The following is a 25,999-nucleotide window of genomic DNA, read 5'->3' on the forward strand; positions in this document are numbered from 1 at the left end:
ATACACTTAGTTACTGCTTTATTAGCTCTGTTTGTCTAGTTAAACTCTGTGCCACCAGGTGGCTGCACCCTGCAGGCCATTCACATTCGTGCTTCTGCTCTCTTGCAAAACACCCAGTCGGCCTGCGTTGACTGGAATGCCCAACACACAAAACACTATTGCGGTACAGTCGAACCTGGATACATCAAACCCACACATAATTATTGTGTATACCGAACAGCTGTAAAATCTCCTTGAAAATGCTCAATAATGTTATTTTATACATCAAATTACTTATATATTGAACTTTCTTGTGATCCCCTTCAGATTGGATATATTTAAACCACGATTAATGAACTTCAATATAAGGAAATTCTCGATACAATGAAGTATATAATTTTTCATGACCTCTAGTTCATAGAGCACCATGTGTTTAATGAAGTGGTTGTATGTGATTTCAATATAACAATTTCACTGCTGCCGCAAAAGAATGATGAGAAATAAATGGAAACTTCCATGGATGGAGATGGTCAAATGATTGAATTACAAGCAGCTGCTTGTAATTCACCTCTTAGTGCACCTCTTAAATCATGTGACAAGAGTGACTGCTTAAGTGAAGCATCATGGCTTATATGAAGTACAAGTGCAATAAGATCCTATCGCGCCCTGCGCGATGTGCGTTTTATGTGCGAGGGAAGGTGTATGAAAGTGCGACAAGAAGGCAGCTTCACAAGTGCCGCCTTCCCACGCGAGCAAGGGCAAAGAGGGGAGCAGGTGGTTTCTGTATGATATCGTCAAGCCAATCTGTGCGACAAAAGCAGGGAATGCATCGCAACTCACACGGCACCGCTTCGGGTGGACAATGGTGCCACATGAATCGACTGTGGTTGGGCTCCATATATATACATATATATATTGTCACGTGGTAGTGACGGTGAAGAAAGAAGCAGTACGGTGGAATACAAAACTAGCTTTTATTGGGCGAACCTGTGCCCACAAAACAGGCTACACTTACAGCACAACGAAAGCGGCGAACACGCTCGGCGATCGTCGAAAATCTGATCAGCGGTTCAAGCGCGTCGGCTTTTATAGATCAGTCGTCGAATGTTCCAGATTAACTGATGGGACCCGCGTGTCTTCCACAAAGTTCTACACCATTCGTGTCACGCGATGGAATCTGATAACACAAGGTTCGGCGACAACAGACACGCGGATAGAACCGTCGATAACTTTCCAGAAACGTCGGATACATGCAGGCGCGTCCCTCGCTCTGCGATTACAGTTGTTAAGCGGCGAAACGTGGTTGCCCGATAAAGATAAGTACACGTGTCATTACCCCCCTCTTAAAAAGCATGGACCCGATGCTTGCAAACAAACAAAAGTAATAAACAAAAGCACTCGCAGCAAAGAAAAGAACAAAAATGACGAAGTTCGTCAGCGTCCGTAAAACGGTTTAAGGCGCACCACGTGGACCACTTCAGATCGTGCGCGGCGCCGCTGTGAATGCGAAATGCCGTCTGGCACGACCTCATAGTCCAGAGCGCCAATACGTCGGATGACCTTGTAGGGTTCGAAATAGCGTCGGAGTAGTTTCTCACCGAGTCCTCGTCGGCGTATCGGGGTCCATACCCAAACACGGTCGCCAGGCTGGTACTCGACGAAGCGTCGTCGGAGGTTGTAGTGTCGGCTGTCGGTCCTCTGCTGGCTCTTGATCCGCAGGCGGGCGAGCTGTCGGGCTTCTTCGGCGCGCTGGAGATAGCTAGCGACGTCAACGTTCTCTTCGTCAGTTACGTGCGGCAGCATGGCGTCAAGCGTCGTCGTCGGGTTCCTGCCATAAACCAGCTTAAACGGCGTGATCTGTGTTGTTTCTTGCACCGCCGTGTTGTACGCGAAGGTGACATACAGCAGGACCGCGTCCCACGTCTTGTGTTTGACGTCGACGTACATCGCTAGCATGTCGGCGAGGGTCTTATTCAGCCGCTCCGTAAGACCATTCGTCTGCGGGTGGTAAGCCGTTGTCCTTCTGTGCCATGTCTGACTGTATTTCAGAATGGCTTGGGTGAGCTCCGCTGTAAAGGCCGTTCCTCGGTCGGTGATGAGGACTTCTGGGGCGCCATGTCGCAGCAGGATGTTTTCGACAAAGAATTTCGCGACTTCGGCTGCGCTACATTTCGGCAGTGCTTTTGTTTCAGCGAAGCGGGTGAGGTAGTCCGTCGCCACGACGATCCACTTATTTCCGGTTATTGACGTCGGAAAGGGTCCCAGCAAGTCCATCCCTATCTGCTGGAATGGTCGGCGAGGAGGCTCGATTGGCTGTAGTAATCCGGCTGGCCTTGTCGGTGGTGTCTTGCGTCGCTGACAGTCTCGGCATGTTCTGACATAACGGGTGACGTCGGCGGTCAGGCGCGGCCAATAATACTTTTCTTGTATCCTCGATAGTGTCCGGGAAAATCCGAGGTGTCCAGCGGTCGGATCGTCATGTAGGGCGTGCAATACTTCTGGACGAAGTCCTGACGGGACAACAAGAAGGTAATTGGCGCGGACTGGTGAGAAGTTCTTCTTCACGAGTAGACTGTCTTGAAGCGTGAAGGAAGATAATCCGCGCTTAAATGCCCTGGGGACAACGTCGGTGTGCCCTTCCAAATAATCGACGAGGCCTTTAAGTTCCGGGTCCGCTCGTTGTTGTTCGGCGAAGTCTTCCGCGCTTATTATACCAAGGAAGGCGTCGTCATCCTCGTCCTCTTGCGGCGGCGGGTCAATGGGGGCGCGTGATAGGCAACCTCCACCTCCACCAGATGTCACGTGGTAGTGACGGTGAAGAAAGAAGCAGTACGGTGGAATACAAAACTAGCTTTTACTGGGCGAACCTGTGCCCACAAAACAGGCTACACTTACAGCACAACGAAAGCGGCGAACACGCTCGGCGATCGTCGAAAATCTGATCAGCGGTTCAAGCGCGTCGGCTTTTATAGATCAGTCGTCGAATGTTCCAGATTAACTGATGGGACCCGCGTGTCTTCCACAAAGTTCTACACCATTCGTGTCACGCGATGGAATCTGATAACACAAGGTTCGGCGACAACAGACACGCGGATAGAAGCGTCGATAACTTTCCAGAAACGTCGGATACATGCAGGCGCGTCCCTCGCTCTGCGATTACAGTTGTTAAGCGGCGAAACGTGGTTGCCCGATAAAGATAAGTACACGTGTCAATATACAGTAAAAGCTCGTCAATTTGAACCGCAAGGGGACGCCATCTCAGTTCGAATTAAACGAAGTTCGAACTAACGAAAGCAATGAAGAAAAACACGACACCGCGACCAGGAAGCAGCAGGGCATGGCGCCAGTTCAATTTAATGTTTGAAAAAATCCGTAGAGCCTTGTAGGACCTCGGAGCGCCAACTTTCACATGTTTCAAAGTTAACAGCCTTCATCTCCCATGACACCGCACGAAACACAAGGTCGTACCTTTCACGGAAGGTCGGGGTACTTTGCCAGCCGCATCCTCTTCCTTTCCCTGGCAACTTCTGCCTCTAAGGCGTCTTCAATCGCCCTCTTATTTTTTATATAAGTGGACAACGTGCTCTTCGGTATCCCATGCTTCTTGGCGATTTCTTGTTTCGACAAGACTCCGGCGTCCACTTCCCGTAAGATGTCGCATTTATCCTTCAGTGTTTTGGCGCAGTATTTACTGCGGGCGCACGCCATTCTGAAACCGCACGTCAGCACGGCAAAGCACACCACCGAGGCCTAACTTTTCAAGCGATCCGCACAACAAAGGTCGTAAGCGCACCGAAAACCAGAAAACTCGAGGCTGCCGAAAGCGGCCGAGACCACCGCGAGTTCAGGACAAAGACGTTGACGAAGGCTCCTCCTATTCGTTCAATTCTCGAGCGCTAGTGGCGCTGCGATGTACTGGATTCGCTGTATTTTTTGTGCTGGTTGCGCCATCCATCGGTTAACAACTGCAGCTATATGACAAGATTCTTAGGCCTCTGGGATCGGTGGCTCAAAACCGGAAACCGCAGTTCTCAGAGGTAGAGAGAGGGCGTAGCTGTTGCCACAGCTGTCACCCCTTGCCCTCCAGCCTCTGCGCTGGGTGCTGGCACCGGTTTTACCCGCTTTTTCCTTCTCTCCCCATTTTGGAGGCAACTCAGCCGCTGCAGCCTCGCGACAAGGCCTGCTCTGGCCAAGTGCCAGGCGGCACGCCGCCCAGGCGCGGCGGCGCGTAGTTCGAATTAACCGTGCAGAACCAACTCACGTCCGAATTAACGGGCTTTTTTATACATGCACTTCTATGGAGCTTGGCCGGACCAAATCGTACAGTTCGAATAATCCCGAAATTCGAATTACTGAAGTTCGAATTAACGAGCTTTTACTGTATATATACACACAGCCAACGACCGATTTTTCGGACCCTCTAGGGAACGTAAAAAGTCAGAAAATTCAAGCAGTCCGAAAAAATGAATGCATGCAAAAGTCCGCATCTTTTTTCTTTTTTTCTCAGATCTAGAGGTAAAGGGCGAAGTACCAATCTTCCGAAACCCTGCCAAAGCATCAATGAAGGTGCTATAAAAAGAGGCGTTCAAAAACTCTGTATGCAGCCGACTGCCGGTTTATTATCTACATGTGCATCGTCGGGCAGCCAGTGTTATTGCTGCAGTGGCTTAAAGAACTTATTGATTGTTGTTTGGACAGCGTTCCAGTTGCATGCGATCATATTCGCCTCGATCTGAGCAAGGGTCAGCACTGTACACTGATGAAAAAGTCAACAGTGCTCGCGTCAACTCGGCACTGGTAGGCGGCGCAGGCATTTGCTCCTCATTTTCAACATCGGAGTCTTCTGAATCCCCCACAACGGACCGGCCCTGGGCTGGGCCATTGTATGGTCGGCGCTGCGGCGACAGGTAGCGGCCTCGTGACGGCGAACAGGAAGGTCGCCGAGGGCTCCACTGAGTGGCGGCGAGGTAGTCGGCGATATCGCGAGGGTGTTCACCTTGCTGTGGGCGCGGAGCGTTGGCGGCGAAACCTCGCAGTCCCATCTCCCAGTATGGGCATCGTCGGTAGACGTGACCCGCTTCTCTGCAGTGGTAGCAGAGCGGGCGGTGGTCAGGAGCGCGCCAAACGTCTGTCTTCCTCAGGTAGCTGTGCTGGGCGACGGGTGGGCGTGCTGGCAGCGGCGACAGAGGTCGACGGAATTGCGGCGTTACAGGGCCCTGGCGCGGTCGTGGAGGGGGACCTTGACGGCGGGCGATGGCGGCGTAGGTCATCGCTTCTGGCTGGTGCTGCGATGATTGTGATTGTATCTCGGGAACTCAGAGCGATCGCTGGACTTCTTCTTTGACAACTTTGGCGATTGAGGCCACTTGAGGTTGCGATGAAGGGAAGATCTTCTGAAGCTCCTCTCGTACGACTGCCCAGATGGTCTCGCGCAGGTTGTCGGTGGCCACTGATTGAACGCCTGCGTAGCTTGTTGGCTTGGTGCGTCGGTCGAATTGCCGGTTCCGCAATTCCAGTGTCTTCTCAATGTTCGTCGCCTCACGAAGAAACTCGTCGACAGTCTTCGGTGGGCTTCTTACCATTCCGGCGAAAAGTTCCTCCTTTACACCACGCATCAGTAGGCGGACTTTCTTCTTCTCTGACATTTTCGGGTCGGCGTGGCGGAACAGACGGGTCATTTCCTCAGTGAAGATCGCAGTCGTCTCATTCGGCAGCTGCGCTGCGGTCTCCAGTAGAGCTTGGGCTCGCTCTTTTCGCACGACGCTTGTAAATGTTTGCAGGAAGCCGCTTCGGAACAGGTCCCACGTCATCAAGGTGGCTTCTCGATTCTCGAACCACGTCCTGGCGGCGTCCTCCAATGCGAAATAGACATGTCGCAGCTTGTCGTCGCTTGCCCAGCTGTTAAATGTAGCGACCCTCTCGTACGTTTCCAGCCAGCTTTCCGGGTCTTCAAATGTGGAACCGCGGAACGTTGATGGTTCCCTGGGCTGCTGCAGCACGATGGGGGACGCTGGGGCTGCCCTTGGGGTTGCCTTGGCCACAATCTCCTTGGTCTTCTAGGGTAGAAGTCCGTGCTCCTAGGGCAGCTGTTGACGACGGCGGCTTGCTCGATGGTCCGGGACTACGTTGGTGTTGTCTTTGCGGTCGGGGCTTGAATTACGGCTTGTCGGGGGTGTCCAGTACATGAACGTAAAGCACCTCCACCAGATGTCACGAGGTGGTGACGTAGAACAACACAGTAGCAATACTGTGAACGACAAAACTTTTATTGGGCAAACCTGTGCCCACAAGACGTGCTATAAGTGCAGCCTAATGATAGCGGCGAACACGGTCGGCGATCATCTAAAATCTGATCAATGGGTCAAGTGCGTCAGCTTTTATAGAGCAGTCGTCGAATGTTCCAGACTAATCGTTGGGACCCACGTGCCTTCCAGAGTTCTACACCATTCGCATCAGGCGATGAAATCGGATAAAACAAGGTTCGGCGACAATAGACAGCGGATAGAAGTATCGATAACTTTCTAGAAACTTCGGATACATGCAGGCGCGTCCCGCGCTGTGTGATAACATTTGTTAGGTGGCGAAACGTCGTCGCCCGATAAAGATAAGTACACGTGTCAATAGCGTCGACCTGCTTTCTATTGTTCAAGAAAGCTGAAAAATAGTTAATTGTTTCTATCAACTGTGTGACAGTCGAAAGGTGCTGTCGAAATCTGTACTGGTTGGGAAAGAAGCTCTTGTCTTCAAGGTAGGTGTAGATTGACTTTGAAACTGTGTTCAAGTAGTTTGCAGCATTCATATGTGAGTGAAATTGGGCGATAGTTTCCAATATGTTGCCTTTCACCAGACTTGTGAACCGGAACCACTTTTGCAACTAGCCAGTCACCTAGGGTGCGATCGGAGATGGTTGTTCGGCGCGCTCGTTCGGTTACCGGTACGCGCGATTGGCCTACTCCGCGCCGACGTCGCCAGCCACGGGGCGCGGCCACGTTTTTGGTGACGTCAAAATGACGACACGTTCCTGTCAGTCATCCTTCCACAGAGTATTTCGTCTGCTAGGTGCCGAACCCGACGGGAGCTGGGAAGTTTGGAGCGATCATACGGATTCACATGGTGCGTCTGGTGGATTGGGTTGGATCCCACCGGCGGCTGCGGCATGGCAAGTTTGGATTCAATCCATAGTTCAATTTGAGAAAATGGCGCTTTCGTTTCTAGAGGAAGGAGGAGAGCAGGTGGCAGTGCGAAACGCGTTTGAAGAAATGGCACAAAGTGAATTCTGGCGTCGTTTTTGTTTCTCGAAACAAATAATTCGTTGGTTGTACAGAGAAATCAACCCCATCGTCGATGCCAGCGAGCCACTAGAATGTTGGTGCTGCCTCTTGAAAAGTGCGCCACTCTTCCCGTCGTTTCTTTTTCTTTTTTCTTCTCGCTGTGCGCGACACCACCTAGGAACGATGCAAAGAAACTAATAGTTAAAAGTTGCAGTAGTCACACGTGCTACTATTTAAAAACGTGTTTGGGCTTGAGAAGAAAAAATACATCTTTTTAGAGAAAGATTTCATTCATTTGGAAGACGAGAAACATATAGTTTTGTAGTATACTGTCTGCTTGCAGACAGTAGACAAACGACGGAAGTAAACTTCCGGGGAGGTCACCGCTTCTTGATTGGCTGCTCTCTCCGCCCCACTGTCACAAATTTTGCATACTGCCACTTTGTGACATTGCAGCAAGCGAACAGAACGCGTATCGAACAAAATATCTCCGATCGCGCCCCTGGGACCTGTTTTTGTTAGCAAAGCATTAAAAATGAGCTCTACATAGTGGGCTACCCATTCCGCATATCTGCGCAGAAAGGCATTTGGTATGCCGTCTGGACCCACAGATTTCTTATCGTTAATATTAAGCAAAAGACCTACAGTGCTTCATGCGAAACTTGAATCTTCGGCATTGGTGATGTGTACGGGGATTTTAGTGAGAGGGAAGAAAAACCATCTGCAGAAATGTCGGTGAGACAGATTGAAAAAAATCATTAAAACATATTGTCATACGCAATTTGTCGAACACAAGTTCGCCATTAGCGACAATGTCACTTGGACCTTCGTTATTATGCGACAAATGGAGCAAAAAACTGTGCGGATCGTGCTTCATAATATTAATGTCACGTCATAGTAATTTGTTTCAGCAGCAGCCATATTTGTGTGCAGTGTAGAGCTTAGCGCGGAAATTTTATTGCGATCTTTTTTTACTTTCTCTCGGGGTTAATTTTCCGCTATAAATGTATGATTTCGCATGTTATCCATGGGTTCTGTTTATTTTCTTCGGAGTTGGCACAAAGCTGTTGACGTTTGCTGGCATTTTCCTAGTATATTACAGGGTGTCTACCAACCGGGAAAACCGGGAATTCTCAGGGAATTTGAACAGTCTGGAAAAACTCAGGGAAAACTCAGGGAATTTGTGCTTCCATCAGGGAAAATTAGCTGTAACTTTATTGAAAGGGAACGAAAGTCGTGTTAATGCTGGCTCCAGTAACAGAGGAAGCGCAACGAATCGTCATTGACGCCGTGTCACCGGCACGATGTATTGCTAGAGTAGTTAACGACTGATTTTCTAGACGCCCGATTTTTCGGACATGCCCGATAATTTGCACGGTTTTGCGGCACCACCACGTACTCCATATAGTCAATGTATATTGCCCTGACTGCAGGTCTGAAATGGCATTAATCAAAGCCGCCACCGCCGCTATTTTGATTATCTCGCCGCCTCGAACCGGCACTCTCGCAGGCAGATCCGCTGGCAGCCGTAACCACCACCGCGGCAACGTTAGGCCTAGCTGCTTCTATGTTCGTTATTAAGCTTCTTGCCATGCGGTGCCGTGTTTTTCAATGAAAGAATTCGCCGCTATCACCAATGGCACCGACTCCGCCTTTGTAATCCTCGCGATTGGCTTTGAAACTCGCAGAGCACAGCGCGTTGCGTAATGCCAGTCTCCGAAAGTTAGCTTCGCCTCAGTACACTAGTGTTAGGCGGTGAAGCATAACAAGCGTGGGAAGGGGGCAATTGTCACGGGACATAGTATGTATTCCTTAATTACACATGCGTGCACCCCGTCTCCTGTCACAGTACAAGCCCTGATATGCCCAATAAGCGTACTGGCAGGCCTTCAGAGCTTTTTCAGACTTGCCTGTGCTAATTTTAGCCCTTAAAGGCAGTTAAAGACATGCATTAATTTTTTTCGGACTGCCCGGGGGGGGGGGGGGGGGGGTCGTTTTTTTTTTTTGCGGCCCCTCGGAAATCCGAAAAATCAAATGTTGACTGTACAACTGACCAAGAGGATGCTTCAGATGATCCATGTGGTGAAAGCGTGGTAGAAGGAGGATGAGAACAGAAAGGACCGACGCACTGAGGAATTAACGGGAAAGGAATTGCCGGCGCCTTTTTGAAGGAGCTTGAGCTAAAGAAACTAAGTGTTGGCTGACGCTGAGACACAGGTGTCCCTCATCCAAACCAAAATAAATTGTTTAAGCAGTGAAACCCAACACTGAGATGTGTACGAGCTGAGAGTATGTCAGGACAGTTGAGGTTGACCTCCCAGCTGCTGAGAGAGAACCTTAGTTGTGACAAAGTTCAGGACCTCATACAGATGAGCTTGCTATCAGTTGATGGAAATGCTGATATGAAAAAAATATTTACTTATGTATGCATCTCCTTTTCATTCGTATTTGAAAATGTTCGACTCAATTTGGAATGGGCTTTACCATTTCTTTCTCTGTGCATTTTACTAACACCTTCCTTCTGTTTTCTTTTTAAATAAAATAGATATTACTCCTTACTATTCAAACTGGATTAAGTCTTTTTTTTTGTTTCAGCATGCTTACTAGAGAGTGACAGCATCGGGCAATGTGGTGCAGCCTGTCTTGACATAAAACAAAGTTCTGGCTCATTCAGGGAATTTCGCAAAGGTGCTCAGGGAAAACCTGGAAAACTCAGCGAATTTGGAAATGTCAACTTGGTAGACACCCTGTATTAATAGTATTAGATGGTTCAGTTTCACAGCCCGAGTCCTCTCTTGGGTGTAATTTTTCTTCTTGTCATTGTCGCCTACTTGGCTATCACTAATACCGCTTTGCCTTTCTGGCAAAACTGCAGCCTCTGTGTCTTCATTTTTTTTCTTTTTCTGAGAGTCCAAGTATAAGCCCTCCTGCACATGACTGCTATTGATTCTGATTTCGAGTGAATCCGGCTTGGCCTCATTTCAGTTACTGAGTGAATTATAGTGTGCCCCAACTATCATGCACCAGGACTTTAAGAAAAGAGAAGTTGTGCCACTCGAAGAAAACTTAGTTTCCAGTACAGTGGAAACTCCAACAATTCTTTTGTTATTGAGACTTATTTCGGTAATTGCAGTTATCTAACTCGAAGTACTGTCCTCATTTTCAAAGTGTCAATGAGGCATATGTAGGCATCCCAAAATAACATCTAACTGCAGTGTTTTAAGTGACGTACTAATCGGTGTTTAAGCGACGTACTGACCCCCCTAATTTGACAAGAGCCTGAGGGGCCAGGCCACATATGCCTGCTGGAAGCTGTTGAGCACCCTCCAGAGAGTGCAAGTCAAGTGGCAGCATTCACCTGGCGTGATCCCTTACTGTCGCAAGTGGGGCAATGGATCCTTGAGGACTGGCCATGAGAATAGGTAGCCCTGACGTAGTTCGCGTATGGGGTAAGACAAAACGGGTCGTCCGTGAAAAGTGACTGGTTTCCCCGGGGAAGCCGGGTAGTAATTCCTGAGGCATTGCAGAAGCAAGTTCTAAGTCTTATGCACGCTAACCATCTGGGAGTGACTGCCATCAAGGCAATTGCTAGATCGTATGTGTGGTGGCCTAAGATGGGTGAAAAGATTGTCAAGTTTGTCAGGCACTGCACGCCATGCCAGGAAAACGGGCAGTGAACCCAAGGCACCAACACATTTCTGAACTAAGCCTGAATGGCCATGGAGTGGAATCCACATGGATCTTGCAGACCGACCCGGGGTGTTTTTCTTTTCTGGTGGTGGCAAACGCCCTGTTGAACTGGGTGGAAATCAAGTGATGCCATCTCTACAATCATCTACGGTAAATGAAAAGTTGCGAAAAATGTTTGCCTTAGTCATGTCTGATAATGGCACCCCTTTTGCGAGCAGGAAAACCCAAGCATTACTGAAACTAAATGGTATACGCTTTATGTATACAGCACCGTATCACCAGTCAAGCAATGGAAGGGTGGAGTGTATGGTTTGGGAACAGAAGTGTATATTATGGAAACAGAGGCAGGGCACCATATTATGCTAGGCTTCATATTGTTCAAACAGCTCTCCATGCCGCACTCCGAGACCAGGAAATTGCCAGCCGCAGTCATGCTGGGCCGAAATTTCAGGACCGCCATATTGAGCCTTCACCTGGGTGAGAGTGATGCAAGATGCCTTCTTTAGCTGCTTCAAGGAGGTTTTCAGTCTGGCAACTCCATGTATGCACAAAACTCAACCGCCAAGTGTGCCGATACCCGCCACCACCGTAGCTATTTAAGCAGTGGTATTCCTGGAATAAAACACTTTTGATTCCATGTAGTCATGGCTCGTGCGTCAGTTATAACAGAAACATGCATTTATAACTTTATCTTGTGGAGTAGTGTATTCCCGAAAGCTATGAAACAAGCTAGAGTTCAAGATATAAAAAGTAACTATTGTTCGATCTTGATTTTGCCATTATTATTAAAAGGTATTCAAAAAGTAATGTATGGCAGGATTTCCTCGTATCTTACTTTCCACAAAATGCCCCACGACTTCCAACACTATTTAGAAAAAAAAAAAAATGCACGTCCACCGAAGCAGCACTTCTTGCTCAAAAATAAATAAAATGGCCTTTTGGAAGGCTTTTGATCCGGTGAGTCCTTCAGCTATTTTTTCGAAGCTTAAGCGATAAATCATTTGTAGAGTGGCTCATGAAATACAATACAATACAATCTTTGTTGTGCATAAAGAAAACAGTACATATCGCAGGCCTTCCGAAGCCTCAGAGGGCGTGACTGGCAGTGCCTGAAATGCTGGAATCTTACCCATGTGCAGAGAACTAGATAGACAGATGCAAACAATGCCGGGTCATCCGTGTAGTCTGTGCATACTAGTGTGCTGCAAGGCAGCATTTTGGGGCTGCTTCTCTTTACCATTATGAGATGGTGTAGTATTCCGTGAAGTTTTTTCCTGCGCTGAAGATACATCTGTTTTTGTTACAGGTATGTCGGCAGCTGATTAGAACTCAAAGCCAACTGTACACTTGCCAATATAAGAAAGTGGGCAGATGCCAATTGCCTCAAAATAATTTAAAGCAAAACAAAAGTGGTCTTATGTGCCAGTAGAAAAACAAGACATGATTACAGTCGAACACGGATATATCGAACTCGAAGGGGATCGCGAATTAATTCGATATATCAAAAATTTGATATAAAAAATACAGGCCCAGTGACTTTACCTGTGGCGGACGATGACCTACTGATCGGCGCATTCAAGAATGACAACTATTTCCGCACACACGACGCAACGTAATGCTTTATTTGCGTGAAAAAAAAATCGCTTATGTTGGTCTGCTTCTTCGCCTTGCAAATGAAATTAAAGACGCCAACCTCGATCTTATCGAGGCTGTTCAGGTGCGAAAGCCCGGTTCCTTCCATGTCGCCGCAACAACGGCGAATCAAGCTGAACGCTGCCGCCACTTCGGCGGAGTAAGAGCGTGTAGCCGCGCCCTCGTCCGGACGATCTTCGTCGCCACTCGAGCTGTCAGCCTGGGTCCCTCCGACTGCAGCTACAATATCCTCGTCGGCGAGGCTCGCAACAGCATGAACATTGCTGTCAACGTTCACATAATCGTCAGCAGACACTTCGGCTGGAACGGCAGTCGGGAAAAGGGACGACAACTCGCGAAACGAGTCGTCCATGCACTCGTTATCGCCGTCGCCGTCTTCACAGGTTTCAGGAAGTTTGGCTGTCACGAGGCCTGCCTTCCGGAAGCAGTTGGCCACAGTATCCTGCTTCACGTCTCTCCAGGCGCCCGTCATCATTTGAATGGCCTCCAGCAGGTCAACCTTAAGCTCGGTGCCCATGCTGAGGTTCACCAAAAGCCTATCAATGAGTCTCCTCCTGTAGCAGACTTTGAACGACTTAATGATGCCCTGGTCGAGCGGCTGCAACTTTGCTGTCGTGTTCGCCGGCAGAAACTTGAGCGCGATGTTTTCGAGCTTGCAGGTGGTGTGATGGGCCGAGCAGTTATCGACGAGGAGGCAAGCGTGACGCCCCGATTTGCCCATTTCGGCGTCCCACATTTGCAGCCATTCTGTGAACAGCTGACGCGTCATCCACGCCTTCTTATTGAAGGCGTAGCGAACTGGGAGCTGCTTACAGTTTTTGAAGCAGCGCGGTGCCCTTGCTTTGCCAATCACAAAGGGCTGGAGCTTTTGAAAGCCATCCATGTTAGCAGCGAGCAGAACGCTCACGCGGACTTTGCTCATCTTGCCCCCGTGACACGTGCTGCCCCGGACGTCGAGCGTCCTGCTGCGCAGCATCTGCCAAAACAACCCGGTCTCGTCGGCGTTGAAGATTTCCGCGGATGAAAACTTCGCGCAAATTTCCGGCCATTCCTTCGAAATCCACTGCTGGATATCCTGGCTGATGACGGCTCCGCTTTCCCCAGAAATGGTTTTGCCAACTATCTTATAGCGGTTCTTAAACCTCTGCAGCCACCCTGTGTTGTCGGCGAAGTTGTCATCACAGAGTGCAGTGGCAAACCATTTGGCTTTAGCCATTAGCATTGGGCCATCCACCGGAATGTTCTTGGCCCGCACCTCTAAAAACCACGCATAGAGGGCCTTTTCAACTTTCTCGTGGGCAGGAGCGCGCACACGACAAGCTCCCGACGTTCGTAACTCTGCCGCTTTCGACTTTATGTCCGCCTTGTTTTTTAACAAGGTGCTTAGAGTGCTCAGAGGAATCCCGAAGTCATCTGTTACCGTCGCACTTTTCTCGCCCGCCTCAACACGCTGAATGGCTTTCAGCTTTGTCGCAAAGTCCAGGTTCTTGCGCTTCTTGACGCTGCTTGTGCTTGCTGCAGCCATTGCTTCCGCATCAGCTCACCACGATCCAGTCACACGTGTCGTGAGACGCATGCAAAACAATAATGAACACGAAACACAAGAACGCGCACAAAACACAAGAATTTACGTGCACAGCCACCGCCAACAAAGCGCTCGCGATGGCCACCTCAGAGGGCGACAGCGACATACGAAAGGCACGAGCTGTGGTTGGCTGAGCAAAACTCGTGAAAAAGCAACAAGAAAAAAAAAAGAGAAAAGGAGGAGGCCACTGCCGCCTTCGTTCCTGGCTACCTTTTCCGAGCCGATCACTATGGTTACGCGGGGGAAGGATGAGACATTGGGAGTGAGAAAAATAAAAGCAGTTCCGCAAGCAGGGTGTTGCCGCAAGTCGGAGAGCGTGCGCAGCGGGAGTACCGTCTGAGCCTCCCACCCTCTTGCTCTCACATTTTCAGAGCCTTTCGGGGGAGGCGCGGAGCACGCGGGTGCAGCGAGTGCCGAGATCGCGCGGCGTTCTATATATCCCATGGCGGGTAAAAATATCGTTCAATATAAACGTACGAATTTCTATACTTTTACATAGAATTTTCAGGGGATAATTTACGAGTTCGATACAGACAATAATTCGATATATGTGGGTTCGATATATCCGTGTTCGACTGTATTAGGTATAAGCATGGGAAATGACAAAATAGAAGTTGTTCGCACTGAAAATTCTGGGAGTTTTTTTTTCTGTAGACTCAATTTGTAACAAACACGCAGAGTACCTCTGTTTCAATGTTTCTTCGGCTGTCGTCATAATTACCAGATTGAGACGTTTACTCCCCGTAAAAGGTAGTTATGCTCTATCATTCCTTGCTACTTTCACTGCTTCAGTATAATTGTCTTGTTTGAGGTACGACTGGTATTACTAATGCAGTAAACTCTCATTTCAGTGAACTGCAAGGGAGCCAAGGAAATAGTTCGCTTAACTGAAAGTTCACTAAACTGAATATTCACTAGAGTACAGAACAGCATAGGTTGTCAAGTCAAAAGTGTGAAATGCAATCTATGGAGCTATGTACATCACTGTGTATGAAGTGCAGAACAGTTACAGCCTGTCTCCTTTTGAAAAAAAATCTGAAATTTTCATTTGCACTGAACTAACAAAGCTGTCCAGAGATTGTTTTTGTGCTCTGGCACAGCTTTTTGCTGAGACCTGAAATCTCTCAATTTTCCAGCGCATTCTACAATCTCTGCTGGAGTAAAAGATTTGAATTCTTCCTCATTGCACTCTTCTTTAGGATGAACACTGGAAACAATTTCCAGGTTTGATAGTTCAGCACCGGTAACGAGCTCACTGTCTCACCTCGCATAGTCTACAAACGAAGTGTTGCCAGGCTCCACTGTTCAAGTGCGTTCAACTGAAATATTGTCTATTCAGAAATTTGTTAGCATAAAGTTGTTTGCACAGAATGCATAGAAAACCTGGCGGGGATTTTCTAAAAGTTTGTTCTGAAATATTCGTTCAAGTGATGTTTGTACAACTGAGTTTAGTGTATGTTTAAGTTACGTCTGCTTCTAATAAAGGTGGTGCCATGTGTAGCTACTTTATCTTGTAGCGAGCCCTCTAAAGAGTTTATACACATTTCTCCGGTAAGATAACATTAATACTGTGCTACAGATCATCTTACAAGCGAAATGAATGATCACGCAACTCTCAGAACTGCGTATAAATGAAAGTATTCCACTTACCAAAACTAAAGAACTATTGGAAATACATTTACTCGCATAATCACTTTTTTGTCAGAAAAATTGACGCGAAATCAGGGGTGCGATCATTACGCTAATTAAATTTCCCGCGAAAAGAAAAAAATTTATTTCGTCCAGTGTTTGCTGTGGGACATCAAAACAAAAATAATGGTTGGCGGAGCAAGCCGAACGCGCCGAGCGTGATTTTTTTCTTGCGAGTACATTACGTGCATTGGAACAATTTCTTCAGTATCAGTAATGAATAATATCGTTAATAACGTAGCCATGTCCACTTTGGGGGGACAAACAGATGGGCGCGCTTAGCTGCCAGTGACATAGAAACACATGGTCGGCATGCTGCGGAAACTGCGGCATCTGTCTTCACTACTATCCTAATACGGCATGTTTCCGGTAAGGGTGGGTGAATATCTTACTCTGTTACAAGCGTCGGTGTATGAATAGGGTACACTTCTAACGTATCAGAGTAAACATGGCTACTATCGTTGCCGCTCACGATTTGTTGCGTGCCCACGAGTGCAGATGAGAAGAATCAAAAGGCACTTTTTTGTTGTTGACCACAACCATTATAAAGCCTACACATAATAAAGGCAAGTTTGGTTGCAGCTTTTTTTTAGTCATGGAAGTGCAGAAAGTGATGAGTTATGAAACGAGGCATCTACTTAAGAATGTTTGATCCGTGCAGGTTTTTGGTTTTTGAAGAATCGTTCGCGTAGCATTCGACAGATCATAAGCGTGATCAACGTTAGCTAGACTTGGCACACGGCATCGCTGCAGCAAGTTCGGGGTGCGATCATTACACGGGAAATAAAAAAAAATCAGTTTGATGAAAAAATTCAGGGGTGCAATCATTACGCGAGTGTGATCATTATGTGAGTAAATGCGGTACTTCAGTCTTTATTCTGTACCCTTCTGAAATTACGGAATCCTTTGACCTGTTTTCTTTTTTGACAGCGAAGTCTGATTGTTTTGGTTGCGACTGTTTAAGGGACTTGTATGTTTCCCCATGTATTTGTGCTATCTCACAAGCAGTAGTTACCGAATTTGTTTGCAATATACCTAGGAAATGCAGGCTTGCATGCAGTGGTGGAACAGCTGTGCCAAATTGTGCCAACAGCAGTTCTCTCTGCCTTCCTGCTCCAAAATGGCATTTTAACTGAAAATCGTGCCTTGCCTGCACCAATGAAAACATAACGAAGGCTTCATTTTTCTTGATGCTGCCTCTGATAGAACTGAAACCACAACCTAAAGCAAGCTATCGTCATTGTCCTGATAGTAGCCATAGCCGACAGATGACTGTTTTCTCCAGTTTTCACTGTTGTTGCATTTCACTGAAGTGTAGTAGGTTGCATTGTACTGTTATTTGTGCTCTAGTTGGCTACTCTTCGTACTAGCTATCCATGGAGCTTGCTCAACCACTGCACATAATTTTCCTATTAGGGGGACCTTTACAACTCTGCATGACCGGAAAAGCAGATTCCATGGTTCTAATTTAAACTCACGGGATCATTGGCAAAGTTATGCAGAAAATATTTTGCATGTTACCTCTAAAGAAAACCATTTTAACTCATAACTTCGGTTTAGTAGCGCACCACCAAGGACATGGTCCTCGTGTGACCTTATTCCAGTTTTTTTCTTGCACACTTGAAGCGCGGCTGATGCGCAAATGCCTGTGGCAAGTGAAAATGGCAGAAGCAGCTTTATACTGTGAAATGCGTACAGGGAAAGGAATTCAATTGCATAATATCGAAAATAATACATTAATAATTATTTCAAATGTCTTTCATGTGCAAAAAGCTAGCTCCGCTATATTTACTTACTATTTCAATTAAGATTGAGGCTATCTCGTGTATAGATGTACGTTCATCACAGCACTAGAAATGCTTTTTGCTGCACCAACTCAGCATTTTGCCTGCGCCAGGGCGAGTGCGAGAAGGTAAAATCGCTGTTCCACCATTGTATGGCATCTGTATTGCATGTATTTTGTGTTAAACATACAGCACACAGATTATGTGTGCTAAACCCTCTGTGTATGCGAAACAAAGGGGGCAGGCAGCTTTTGTCAAGCTCCTGTGCCTTCTTTAGTCCCGCCTCTTCCCGTTAAAAAAGGAAAAAAATTGAGCTGCTTTAGCATACGCTAAAGAGGATGATGCCCGCATGCTCACAAGACAGTCATTAAATTACTTGACATTCTCATTCAAATGTTTTGTTACTTCTTATTATTTCTCTTGCTCTACTGTGAATGCATTATATGGATCATGTGGCGGAAAATCGAAAAATCTAAAGTTTGAGGCTCTGACTGCCACCAAAGGTTGAGGGTTCCAGTGCCTTCACTAACTCTATCTTAATTAAGTGCGCTTTGCCTATTAACACCCAAAAGTCGTGGGTTCGACTCCCACCAAAGGTTTCGCTCCCAATTTTGGTGCCCTAATGCCGGTTGGCGAGTTTTTCGACCCATGACCCATCTGGGGCCTTAATAAAAGTATTGTGTAGCCCATGCTTTATATTTGTGTTGTTAATCTGCTTATTCTTAGCATAATTGCTAACATTGCCTTTGAGGTTATTCCAAGCTCTTTCAAGTGTGCCCCGTGCTGTTTAATATGTAGAGGTGGACAAAACAAGCTTTCTCTGTTGCAGCTGTGGAATGCTCGGCAGGCGACATCAGCAACATCGTGCCCATTGCGGTTGGCTCTGCACTGGCGGCCCTGGTGATAATTGTGCTCATCGCCTACCTCATTGGCCGCAGCAAGAGCCGGCAGAAGGGATACCAGTCCGTTTAGGAGTGTCCTCTCAAATGACCTTCCTGGCACTTTCTTTTCATTTTCACTTCTGTTGCTCTGGACACTCGCTGAAAATGGAGATGCTGTTCCTTGTTCCTCAGAGGCTCCTTTCTGCTTTCCCGCTTCTTCCCTGTTGTTTGTAATGAGGCATGCAGTAGTGTGTGTTTTGCGACAGTGGAACATTGGTGCCCAGCTGAATTGCACCCACAGTTGGCACCTGCGGCATGAGACACTTATCGGCATTGAAGAGAGGCCTCATGTGTGCAGTTGATCTGTGCGGCTACAGATATTTTTTTTCAGTTGATGTACACGTTTCTCTCTGGATTTGCAGAGTGTACATATAGGGAAGGAGCCACAAGCGTTGGTTCCTATGTGTAGTAGATTAATTTCCTAGGTTTTTAACTGAGGGGAGGGAAAACATTGCTCCCGACTGGCGGCTGCTGTAGTATGCCACAATTGATATGCTGAAGTGATATCCTCTCTGGCAGAAGTACTTCTTGGGTGTTTGAGTGTTTTTACTGAGCGTTAATAAACAACTACTTTCTAGGCGGTGTGCTTTCTCAGAATTCCCAACTGCAAATTATTCTGGTGCACAACCACATGAAAACAGATAGTGAAGCCAGGAAAAGTGTAGAACAAATGAACTGTTTGTGCAGTTAGAACACCCAAAAATCTTTTAATCATTCAGAGTTCATATGTTGAACAAATAGAAGGCACATTAGAGACATTGTGCCAGCCAATTTTCAAGTCTGTGCATTATTTGCGGGCTAGATAAAACTTGCCAGACTCTTGTTTTTCGCTTGTTTATAGGCGTTAGTCAGCACCTGATTTCTTGGGCACCCTAGGGGCTGCCCAAATGTCTGAAAAAATGAATACATGCCTTCTACTGCCCCAAGGGCTGAAATCTCCACAGGCACATCCAAAATGGCTCTGTAGGTCGGCCAGTACACTTATTGGGTGTATCGTAGCTCATACTATGATAGAAGACGGCGGGTGCATGCATGTACGATTAAAGGGACTCTAGAGGCTAATACTAATTTGACATAGTCTTTAAATACCATTCCAGAAACCTCTCAACACTTGTTTTGTGCCAAGAAAAGACTTGGTTTACGAGAAAATTATTGCCTTTTCGAAATTCAAATCTCCCGCCACCCAACCAAGAGAGTGATGACGTTGCATATGCCATCACTGTCCTTTGCTGCCGTCGGTGAGTAAAACTGCACCTGACAGACAGCGCTACCAAGCCAAGGCAAATTCACAGCGGCGGATTCGCCGCTGCAGCTGGTTTTGGCCAAGTGGCATAGACCGTTCGGGCATCTCGCAACATCACATGGAAGTTGACTTCTCTGCTACTTGCAGTTTATGAGAGTTTCGCGAGCCAGCAAAACCAGCGCAGCACTACGCGATAACTACTGAAATGTGAAAGCGTGGGCCGTGCGGAGTCGAGAGAAAATGAAACGTTTTGACCATCCGCGCCATTATCAAGAGTAATTTCAATGAGTTTTTTTGTCTAATCAGGAAATAGAACTGGACAAGTAGCATCTTATTTTGTCTTGCAATACAAGGATGTTTCGTGCAACAAGTGGTTGATTACTAGAGACAGGATTTAACTGAATGCTATCGTCATCGAGCAAGTACTTGAATTTCCTGGGGAGTCTCTAATCATGTCCTGCATTTACCTAATTTATCAATTATCAGGGCTCTGTTTGCGATTTTCAATGGCTCATCTATCACTTTAGCTTGTCTTAATATTTGCCTGTAGTGTACCTTTAAGTAATACGTGGTGTCCCATGGCAATTGCCCCTTCCTACTATAGGTATGCTTCACCGCGTAACATTACCGTATTGAGGCGAAGCTGGCTTTCAAGAACTGGCATTATGCGACGCGCCTTTCTTTCCGAGCTTCAAAGCCATTGGCGAGGATTACGATGGCGGAGTCAGCGCCATTGCTAACAGGAGCGAATTGTTTTAATACAAGACACAGCACCGAACAGCACGAAGCTTGGTAGAGAACATCGAAGTAGCTAGGATTAGCATTGCTGCGGTGGTGGCGCTACAGCTGCTAGCAAATCTGCGTTCGAGGCAGCGAGGTAATCAAAATGCAGGGGTGGTGGCTTTGATGCTGTTTCGGACCTGCGGTCATTGCAAGAAGTCCAGAAAATCGGACAGCAAAGGGTTCTTGCGCCTGAAATTTCATAAGTTCTTATATATTGACTCTATGGCATACGTGGTGGTGCCGTGAAGCCATCCAATTGTTGGGGGATGTCCCAAAAATCGGGCACCTGGAAAATCTGTTGACTGTACAGTGGAAACTCCTCCAGCCAACGATACGGCGTCAAAAACGATTTGTTACGCTACCTCTGTTACTTGGGCCAGCATGAGTGCGACTTTCGTTACCTTTCAATAAAATTACTTAGCTAATTTTCCCTGATAGAAGCACAAATTCCCCGAGTATTTCCAGACTATTCAATATCGCTGAGAATTCTCGGTTTTCCTGGTTTTCCCGGTTGGTAGACACCCTGATACCATTAAAGCTTGGCCTGGTTTTGTGTTGGCCTGTGTGGCAGTGATGAAAAGGAACTGCATGGCTCTTGAAGATCCATCCAGCTGTCCAATAAGGCGGCCAAACATTTTTGTCATGCAAAAGCTGAAGTACCAGGAGACGGGCCAGGAATGCAGCCCACTACAACTCGAAGCATGCCCAAGAAGACTGCAGTGCAGCTAAGCATTGTGTACATAATTCCCTGGTACGGTAAGCAAATACATTACATACAACTTGATAAAACTGCAATAAATCAAAACATATAGACGTGCAAGCTCTTTCTTTAGGCTAGCAGCAACGAAGCTACAAAACTGCGTTCTGCAGGATGCTGAATCATTGCACAATCTCGTTAAACATACAGCATTTATTTCAATAAAACAGTTGCAGGAAACATCACTAGTTCAATTCTGAAATGGACAAGCTCAGCCATTAGGAGTTATTTATACCCCACCATGGTTAGTAAAAGTGCACATAAATCACTGTTTTCAAATACTCTTTGGGTAGCTAGAAAATTTAAGAATTCGCAGTGGGGCCGCTACAGAACTTATCGCGAAGCTTGCTGAGGGCTCGCTTCAGTGGTCGCAGGCACATCAGTGCAAAATTTGCCGAAATGTTCAGGCATGTTGGCCACTTTAAGTTGCCAGAGCCTTTCCCTAGGCCATATTTCAGCAGTTATATACACCAACACGAGTTATGCTAAAGATGTCGCAACTACTACACAATTTACTAGTCCTGCAGGATCTGCTCCAGTGGTCGCAAACACTAAAACACAGTTAAGGTCGGAGGTACTAAGAAAGATTTCTGTGGGCTTGTTTCTGTGCTGATCATAAACGAAGAATGATGAGGACCCAAAGTGACACCAAGCTCATGGCAGGAGCACAGTATGGCTGTAAAGTGTGGAAGAAAAATGTATGAAAAATATGTACGAAAATGACTATTCACTATGTGCATGTTAACTATCTTCACTTTTTAACAGCATCTCCTGGTTCTGACAGCAACTTTGCTTCCTTGCGACTTTATACAGGCTTGCTGAGCTACAGTCATCAGAAAAGGAGTAATAATTTCAACTCTGTGCAAAGATAAAAGGAATTCTCGAAGTCTCTGTCGACATATCTTTGTCAAACGAGCTCATAACAGTAAAAAAATGTTGAAATTTCGCCCGAAAATCGAAGCAGTGATTTCCAAACAGCTATAATTAAGCAGCTGTAGGTGCCATTGTCAGTGTACATTACAGTAAACCTTTGCTTCCTTGTTAAATTAAAACTTGGTGTTGTGCGCAAAGCCAAACATGAACACATCTCGCTGACAGTAAACTCTTCGTAGGAGCGCTGGCATGATGAAGCAAAGCAGGAGCGACAAGCGATCGCTTCTTGCTGTTTCCAGCCACAGTGAGTTTCCAGAGCCAAGTTTACACGACCTTCGACACTACAGCTGTTCACAAAGCCACAACCCACCGCCGCGCATGTTCGCATCAGCGGAATTTCACTGGGAGTGCCCCTACAATTTCTCTCGCAATAAAAAAATCGGGCAAATGTCAACATACAGATTCACTTAGAATTCAAAAGCAATATGGGGATGCAACAGTCTCGTAACCTTTTCCAGTGCGTTGTGCACACATGTCGGCACATATGCTGGCCTAAATGGTAGAAAATGCGAGAGGAAAGAAAACTGAAGCAGCACGGTTGGTCAGCCGCCCTGTGTGAGAGGTGCTGCCAATGAAATACAAATGCCTACAATAGTTCTGTTATTCTGCAGTTTTACGTTTGCTCTTGCAATCATGTTTACGCAAAGAAAACTGAAACGGAGACTAAGCTTAAGCAACACGGTAAATCACCTGACAGAAACTTAATGAACAGTCAACAGAGACAAACGCTCTCCATTACTAAAATATTGGGTTTTACGTGCCAAAAACACGGTCTGATTATGAGATGCACCATAGTGGACTCCGGAATAATTTGGACCACCCAGGGTTCTTAACGTGCACCTAAATCTTAAGTACACGGGTGTTATCGCATTTCCTCCCCATCGAAATGTGGACCCCGTGGCCGGGGGCACCATTACTTAAGATACAACTCGGAAGGGTTGAAATCCGGGCCAGTTGGTACATAGTTGAAGTGAAAAAACGTCGCAAAAGACAAGAGGTTCGTACCACAACGACGAGTCGTGGTGTGAATCTCTCTTCTTGTCTCTTGCGATTGTTTTTTTCCCCCTTCAAATACAACTGCGAAGGAGCGATAGTCTAATGAGCGTACACATTTTCAATCGTTACAGAGAGCTGAGACGTAAGCTTGACCCTCACCATTGCTCTAGCATGCACCTGAGAATGTGTGAATAAGCAGCATTTTCACAATTGGCCAAAAGTTTCATTATCTCTAGCAATGCAAGTGTACAATATTCTTTGGCATGAGCAACATACCAGCCTAGATTTAACGTGAGAATTCAGCAGCTTGGCCGCCCAACCATCGTGTGCAGAAAGCTCTCGGATCCTGATAAAAGTAAGTTTAGTTACCAACCTTGTGTTGTTTTATGATTGCTTTCGCAATTGCGTGGGTATGCAAAGGAAACTCAAACAGGCGAAGCTTAAGTGACACACTTAACTAAACAAGTCGCATGACAGAAATTTAACAGTCAACACAGATAAACATTCCTTATTAATATGACAGTTTGTCAACGAGCAAGTCTAATAAATAATGTACACATTTCAATCGTAACAAACAAGAGAGACTTAAAAGCTCGACCTCGCAATCATACTATCTGCACCTGACAACACGTAAATAAGCAGCAGTTCACAGGTAGCCCAACAGATTTATTATTCCCAGAAACGAATGTGTACGACATTGTTTGACAGAAATGCATGGAAAATTCAGTAGTGCTGCTGCGATCGTGCTACAAGTGCTGCGATCGTGATACAAATGCCCACAAATGTTGAGTTATTTCAACCGTACGCTGTTTACAATCGCTCTTGCAATCGCAGTTACGCAAAGAAAATTCAAACGGCAGACGAAGCTCAAGAGACATGGTTAATCAGCGAGGGTGGGCACGTGGCACAAATTCAGCAGTCAACACAGATCGACAAACATTCCCCATTACAAATACTAAACGATATGACCACGTGCGAACGAGCTATAGTTTAAGTAGTGTAGTGGCCCAACCACATGCGGCTAATTGTGCACGCCTGTCCTACACATGTAGAGAGGGTAGACGCACAGGCATCGCGCGCGTCAGCTCTTGATTTTGGGCTTCATTTTGAGTGCATGCGAAGAAAGTGGCAGCTTGTGCACAGACGTCGCGTGGCCCGCATGTACACTTATGGTGGTTCGGAAAGGTTGTTGAAGCTTCAAAATTGTACGAAGACACTGGGAGTTGCTGCTGGTTTTGTATCTCTAGAGCACAGAGGCTATCTAGGCAATCAGCAACGAAGTGCTGATCGCCTGCGTTGAGGCTCGAGCTGCGCTTTGGTGGCAGGCGAAACACAAGCACCACAAGAACAAGCACGTACATGGTGAGGTGCTTGTGGATTATCATGCCCAACGCTGCAGTATCAGGTGAGTGCTCGGAATTTTATACGGGCATCATACCGGAACAGTTTCAGTTGCAATTGAGCCCGATCGGGATCGGATTTTGTGATCATGATTGCCTGTACTGCGCAATCTGCGTAAACGACCGCGATCGAGAAATTTTGTCGTGCTCGAAAACCTGTGTGGAACTGGTATAAGCTGCCTGTCTTATATCGGCTGTCAAACCTCTCTTATCAGCTGTCAAAAACTTATTTCAACTGTGGAGGTGACATTATCACAGTGCTGCAGAAGTGATGGAAGTCCTTGGGGGATAACTTTCGGTGCCTTTCGAAGACTTCAAGAAGAAAAGAGCTGCGCTGTGGCAGACGACATTCAGGATGATGTCATCTGGCTGTTTATTGAGCAGATGATGTTTCTGCACTACACAATGGAGTGTAGACCGTAAGTGATATTGAAGTTTCGACCTTAGCCGGCTTGTTAAAAATGAAAGTGGAATCCTAGTGCTTTCCCTTTAGCGCATAGACAGGTAATGCCGTATGTTTGTACAGTAAAAGCTCGTTAATTCGAACCGCAAGGGGAAGCCGCTTCAGTTCGAATTAACGAAAGTTCGAACTAACGAAAGTGAAGGAGAGCAACAGTACACTGCGATTTGGAAGCAGTAGGGAATGTCAGAAATTTGGCGTGTCAGAAAGTGATGGCGTGTGCCGCGGGCACACGCCATCTTCAAGTCGAAGCTCTGGGTCCGACAGTGCCACACCACCGATGTCCACCAAAACGAACGTTAGCCGAGGCTTAACACCATCACAATGAATCGCGACGGCCGATACCTCCTAAGCTGAAAACAGAGGTACAGAACCGATGAAGACTGCCGAGACAAAGACGCCGAACATGCGAAGGTGGCGAAGGCCCTGATTCGTTGGTTCTTGATTGCAAGCGCAGCTGCGACGTACTTGATTCGCTGTGTTTTGGCGCTTGCCGTGCCATCTCCGCACAACATTAGCAGCTGTACAAGATTTGCAAAGCCTCTGAGATTCGCAACGGGCAAGAAGTCCCGGAGGTTACGTAGAACGGAGAGGCGGCAGCCGCCGCTGCCTTCTGGCTGACCCCGCGTCGATTAGATTTTTTTCCGATTTTGCCTTCTCTCGCCGTTCTCTCCGTTTAGGAGGCAATACAGCCTTGTGCGTAGGCAGTAGGCGCGTTTCTCTGGCCGTGTGCCAGGCGAGCGTAGTTCGAATTATCCGTGAGGGAACCTTCTCGCGTTCGAATTAACGGACTTTTTTATACATAGACTTCTGTGGAGCTTGGCCGGTCCAAATT

The 25,999-nt window shown here is 46.9% G+C and overlaps 1 protein-coding gene across 1 annotated transcript in view; it reads left to right on the plus strand.

Annotated features, from left to right (window-relative positions):
- Positions 1-19,169, plus strand: part of Lamp1 (lysosome-associated membrane glycoprotein 1) — a 90,787-nt gene extending 71,618 nt beyond the window's left edge. The window contains exon 5 of the mRNA XM_065444907.1: positions 18,481-19,169. Coding sequence (XP_065300979.1) covers positions 18,481-18,623 — 143 coding nt within the window. The 3' untranslated portion in view covers positions 18,624-19,169. The remainder of the gene's footprint in view (positions 1-18,480) is intronic.
- Positions 19,170-25,999: the final 6,830 nt, after the last annotated feature.

The sequence above is a fragment of the Dermacentor albipictus genome, chromosome 1, assembly GCF_038994185.2.
Source record: "Dermacentor albipictus isolate Rhodes 1998 colony chromosome 1, USDA_Dalb.pri_finalv2, whole genome shotgun sequence".
NCBI lineage: Eukaryota > Metazoa > Arthropoda > Arachnida > Ixodida > Ixodidae > Dermacentor > Dermacentor albipictus.